This window comes from Rhincodon typus, chromosome 20 (genome assembly GCF_021869965.1).
Source record: "Rhincodon typus isolate 14 chromosome 20, sRhiTyp1.1, whole genome shotgun sequence".
NCBI lineage: Eukaryota > Metazoa > Chordata > Chondrichthyes > Orectolobiformes > Rhincodontidae > Rhincodon > Rhincodon typus.
The window spans coordinates 19,757,022-19,763,271 of NC_063351.1; the positions used below are offsets into that span (position 1 = coordinate 19,757,022).

The window sequence follows — 6,250 nt, forward strand, 5'->3', positions numbered from 1 at the left end:
ATCAAAGAGTTGAATGGCCTACTCCTGCTTATATTATGAACTTGATTGCTACACAGATTGCTACTTGGTTGCTGACAGTCAACAAAGAGCAGGCTGACCATCCCTTTTGTGCTGGAGGGGAGGGACATTGGATAAAAGCCTGTTAAATGACAAGTGTGCTGGGTCGATACTGACCAATGGTCCTACTGTCTGTGACACGTATAATGTGGTGTCCCTAAGACTTCAAAAAGATACTATGTCATTGGAACATTGTTTAGATTCAGCAGTGCACATTGAGGTACCAGCTTATTTGGAATGAAAGTAGGTGTACCAATGAGACCAGTGCTCTGCAGGTATTCAATCCTTCAGCTTCCTTTGCACTCACAATGGGGTATATTGTAGTTTCTTATTTGCAAAAATTAGGGACCTACACTGCACTAGGCATCAGGTTATTAGCCTTGTATGGCACCAGAAACTCCTAGGATACAATCAGCAAAGCCCTCATGAAAGCATTCTCGAGTGTTCAGGGTGTCCAGAAGTAGACACTTTTCCTTATATGATCAATTGGTAATTCCACGGTTTTTATTTCAGACAAAAAGCTTGGAGGCTGAAGAGTCTCAGCACTTCCTTAGTGTTTTAATATAGATTTCCTCCAATTTCTGGAGCTCCATCTGGGCGTCAGAAGAGCAGAGAAAGTGAAGGCAAAATCCGTTTCCCTTCCTTGACCCAGTGAGCTGGAACTTTTTAAATCAACACAGTCACCAGAGGCTAGGTTCCACTGTTTTGCAGCAGGAATCTCCTCTGATGATTAAAATTCACTGGGAGCCTGAAAAATGTCAGTCAATGGCCTAATTATTGGAAGATTAATATTATTTAAAAATACTGCATGTGATGGAAGCCTAGCATTAAAACAGAAAAAAAAAACTGAAAACACTCAGCCAATCTGGCAGCATCTGTAGAGATGGAAAAACAGGGTTAACATTTCAGGTTCTCGATATTGTTGTGATGCTGTATGTATGTGTGATCAGGCATTCTCTAATGTCCCTGTTATAGAAGTAAGTGTTGAGATCTGTGTGATATTATGCTGTGTTATTCTTGTATATATGTATCAGCTCCACCTTGAATAACTACTGCTGTACTTTCTAATCCATCAGGAAAATCAACTCATCATTCTGGCTGAACCCAGACTTTTCCAGTATCTGTGACAAGTTTGTAAATTCAGGTGTTTTGTAAATAAGTCTTCTGAAATTTGTTCTCAGTAAGAACCCAATTTCATGTCATGTCACAAGAGTTAATTAACATAGTAGTAAAATGCAAAGACCACATCATGGTAGAACCTGGGTGGTAGCTAATGTGCAAAATTGGAAGAATATTTTAAAAGACTGCTCAGTGGCTACATCTTCAACATCCTGTCTTGTTAGCTCCAAGTGACCACTAGCATCATGGCAGCCAAATGGCTAAATGCTGGACAAGCAAGTAACAAGCAACAAAAAGTGCTTCTGTTAATTCCACAGGAAAGTTTGTGAGTATATTCTATTAAATAGGAGTGAAATCAATTAACTTCTCAGTTAATGTGCTTCGGGGGAACAGATCCACCATTTGAAAATACTAACAGAGCAGTATCTGAATCTGTCCAGACCCAGTAACAATAAACCAGCAGCCTTTTATTAATGGTGCAATCTAAATCTACAATAGTAGTGATCCTAAACCAGAGCATGAACAGGACAGCTAGGAGCGGTGGCTCAGTGCAACATGCACTGCTGCCTCACAGCACCAAGGACCAGGGTTTGATTCCACCCTTGGGTAACTGTTTGTGTGAGGTTTGCACATTCTCCCCGTGTCTGTGCGGGTTTCCTCTGGGTGCTCCAGTTTCCTCCCACAGTTCAAAGATGTGTTATGTGGGTTGGCCATAGGAAATGCAGGGTTTCAGGAATAGGGTAGGAGGGTGGGTCTGGTTGGGATGGTCTTCAGAGGGTTGGTGTGGACTTGATGGGCCAAATAGCCTGCTTCTACACTGTAGAGATTCTATAATTCTAGGAGTGTTCCTAGTGCTATTTAAGGCTGTCCTCCATCAAATAATTACTTAATTCTGCTAATTTGAGGTATAAAATGTGAGGAAGACACAAGGTGCCCAATTTTCTTTCCTAGTTTTGGTTTGAATTGTGGCTCTATTAACTGTCAGATTGCAATCCACAGTCATCAACAATTAATAATTCACCACACGATATCCACTTATAATAGCCTATCTCTCAACACAATGAAAAGCAAAGAAACAGAAACAGCAAGGCCAGTATAGTGCTTTTCAACGAGCAGAAATTGATACAAATATTGTAAGATGCAGCACGTTTACAATATCCAAGTCAAAATGGAGAACAACATTCTCAATATGGACTGGCAAGCCACTGACCTCACAGCAGAACTCCAATTGTTAGAGCAAAAGGTGACACTTCACTCACCAATTAATAGTTGACCAAGAAAAGAAAACTGTCAAACTCCTCAGTGCTCTTGGAAAAGGAAGTCTGCGAAAAACTAATTCTCCAGGTTTCTCTGACAATGACGAGAAACACCCTGTAAAGATTTTAAACTTTTAGCTGATCATCTTGAAGTTAGGGGAACCTCCAAATTCATAGGCTTGAACTTAAGTCCACCTGACAGCAACTGAGTGAAACAATTGATGATTTTGTTGGCAATGCCTTCAGTGACTTCAGCGAAGAAGATCTTTCTGAATTACTCAAGCTTCTACACTGATAAAGTCATTCTGAAAAACACTCTTAAAAAGAGCTAAAGGACACACTATGATGTGCTATCAGAAGAAGGTCAAAAGTTTGTGGCCATCATTGCAAAACAGTAACATCTTCAAGGCCTTAACTCTACAATAAAAATAATAAAATGTCGACATACCACAACAAGTAGACACTATAGCGACTATGGAGTTAATACAGGTTACTCCCATTGAGCCAAGAGTAACATCAGTAAAGGAAATCCCTGATGCAGTTGCAAGTACATCGGAGTAAGTTGCAAATGCAAACCAAAGAACTTCTGAATGATCAAACAACTACAATTGTTACTGTCCAATTAGGTGAGCACTAGAACAGGGATTCTTTTCAAGGTTTACAAACAAGGTTTAATGAGTTACGATGGAAAATCAAAAACATATGTGTTTGTCACATACACCAAATGCATGGAAATGCAAGTCGTTGAATGTTTTCATTATCTATGTTGTAACTTGCCAATGTTTTGTCATGTAGGATACAAACTCTTTATCCTTCAAAAGTAAATCGACTGAACATATCCAACTCCCAGTAAAACTAAACAGGTAAATCAACTTGGAATTCAGTGATTATAAAAATGTTCATTAGACTGTATTATGTCTGGAGTGTAAAAAAAAATCACTCTCTGCTATTTCACTTTGCCTATTGACATGAACCTGAGGGTTGCTATTACTGGACAAATGTTGCGTGAATAATTTTACAATCATCCATTATCTCACAGGGTACCAGTGATTTCAATTTAATTGACAAGTGGTTATAGATGCTTTGAAGGGGGTCTATGAATTCCAGTGCTTTTTGGTATAAGGGATCATGATTTGAATGGAATATTTGTTGTAAAGAATTATGTACTTAAAGGAACATAAATATACCACTTTTGTTTTATTAATCAGGGTGCTTTGTCCAATGTAATGACATCTGCAATAGATACTTAGAACTTAATTTTCTAGAACTTTATCTCATCTCTGCGTGGGTCCTGATCTGCTCATGGTGCTTACTGAGTTAGTTGGCTTGGTAGGTGTTAGGGTAATTACTCGTATCTTCTTTGGAGAAAGATATGTTAAAAAGAAGCTATGCATTTTGCATTCAAAATCCATACTGTCTAAATTCAAGTTACATATTGTGAGTTCTGAATTTGCAACCTTATCTCATTAATTAAAAGTTTTAATTAAGCACTGACAGTCAGCGTGATGCTACTGTTACTCTGAAGCAGTAATATCTATCCACAATTAAATGTCAGGACTGCTGTGATTGAAGGATTTGGCCAGCATCCAGGAGTATTGTGTAATTGAGTACAATATTAACATAGTGCTGTTAATCCAAATCTCTATGCACTGATGCAGCAAACTATAAACATGAGAGAATGGCAACTTGCTATGATATTAATAATCAATAATAATGTGGAAGTGGAAAATAATAGTTTTAACAGCATTTCAATCAGCCAGAACCGAATAGGCTTCAAATCAATTTTTTATAAATACAAAAATCATCAATTACTAATCATTCTTCTCACATTCTCAGTCATGTTGTTACAACGTTTAGGCTTCACAGGATGCTGGTTATTAAAATAAGACTGCTGCAAACTGATCCTGATCATCTATCAAGCATTCTACAGCTGCTTAACCTGGGAGAAAATGCAGTTTCTTATTTTTCTTACACTTTGCTTTCCTTTTCCTCTGTTTTATTAACTGGACTTTCTTTTCTGCTCTGTTGTGTTTATATTCTGACAAGATAATATTGTAAATTGTAAAAAGTTTCAGAGTTTCTATCCTGTCCTGCTTTGTGTCGGCCAAAGGCCACCTTTAGGATTTAAAATCCATTAGCTCAAAATTCATGCAATCTGAAAGGCTCCCGTTTATTTAATACTATTTCTATGAAGATTTAAAGTATATGGTGTTAAGCTATTCTTGGCTAAATCAACTAATATTCATTGTGGGTTTTTAATGGTAGGAAGAATTCATAGGAACTTCATTTCAATATTGAGTAATTGTGTTTTCTATACCCCATCCATATAGATTTAAAACATTTTCTCTCTGTTGAGAGCATATTGGCAGCCGGTATTTCAGGCTGGGTTCAGCCTGAAACACACTGTGAGCAGTCACAGACTCAATCACAAAGTAGTACCTGCATTATAACAGTGTGTGCAACATTCTTTTCACTTGCACAGTTGTTAATTGTTTATACAGCAGGAAGAGAAATCTGTAGCAACGTTATAAGTTAGCTTTAACATTGCCATGCAAGTCCCACAACCTGGTGTAGCTGGGAAATGTTTCAGCAAATTGTCAGATTGAAATGTTTTTTTTTCCCCCTGTGAAGCCTTTTAAGTGCAAATTCCTTTAAAGAGGTGACCAATTTCTTGTTTTTGTCCTTTCTAGGTGTGCATTGTGCAAAAGAGAGACACAGAGAAAATGTATGCTATGAAATACATGAATAAGCAACAATGCATCGAGAGAGATGAGGTTCGAAATGTGTTCAGGGAACTGGAGATCCTGCAGGAAATTGAACATGTTTTCTTAGTAAACCTCTGGTAACTATCTTATGGTTTATTGAAAATGCGTTGTGGTCTTGCTATCTTCATTCAATGTTTACATCCTTATTTCCATGTAAGAACACTGCCCTAAGTTGTGAGATACTAATTTTAATTCCATGCCTAGTAATGTGTATCAAAGGAATCTGTGAGGTAGCCACTGTTCAGACTTTTGGATCAGTCAACCAAACCAGAATTGGGCCATTTTGCTCAATCTGTGATCCAAAGGATCTTTGCCTTCCAAATCTGGAACATGAAGGATGGAATAATTTGTGATGTGATAATTGAACTAATTTCAGTCTGTGAGTTAAATTTTCTTTTGTGGGCTGAACAGATCTAAAAATCTACCAGCTGTTAAGAAAAACTGATTTATTTCTGTTGGTTTATATTTCCACCAGCACTAGTTTTAGTGAATTGCCATCAGTCTCCCTCTATAAACAGTGGAAATCTAGCTTCATCACTTCCCACACACGTCTGCCACACTATTTCTCTTCAAGCATTTCCATCAACATCTTAGTACTTACCCAATGCTCAGTTACAATTTCTGACAGTCTATCTCCTGGCTTGTCTTTGTCTATTGAATTCCAGCATAAATGAGAGGAAACATTATCTAGAGAGCTGAGGAAAGCTGAAGTATAATTCGTAAATTTAAAAAAGTTCCTAACGGCTAAGTCCCATGAGACAATCGTTTCTATTATTTAGTGCTTCTATGTTTGACAAACTTTTACTCCTCATAGTTCATTCTACATTTCTAAAAATTTCCAGAAAGAAAAGATTTAACTGCAAGCTCCTCTAAACAGACATAATTCAACAGAAAGTGGGTGTTTAATGGCAGCTTCATACAAATGAGAAGACTTCATCTTTGACTATTCTAATTTGCAGACAAAATGATAATATTAATTAAGACCAGTAACAATAGAAATAACTTGCTTTTAAATAACACCCTTATCATAGCAAAGCATCCTGGGGCATTTTC

At 37.4% G+C, this 6,250-nt stretch overlaps 1 protein-coding gene across 2 annotated transcripts in view; it reads left to right on the forward strand.

The window, feature by feature from the left end:
- Positions 1 to 6,250, forward strand: part of LOC109917659 (serine/threonine-protein kinase 32C) — a 279,630-nt gene that overhangs the window by 192,273 nt on the left and 81,107 nt on the right. Inside the window, exons 1-2 of one of the 2 annotated variants that reach the window (XM_048608928.1) lie at positions 3,191 to 3,295; positions 5,123 to 5,274. In XM_048608928.1, coding sequence (XP_048464885.1) covers positions 5,156 to 5,274 — 119 coding nt within the window. In that variant the 5' untranslated portion in view covers positions 3,191 to 3,295; positions 5,123 to 5,155. Of the gene's footprint in view, positions 1 to 3,190; positions 3,296 to 5,122; positions 5,275 to 6,250 lie in introns of those variants that run through there. The other variant, XM_048608927.1, reaches the window with a different exon arrangement.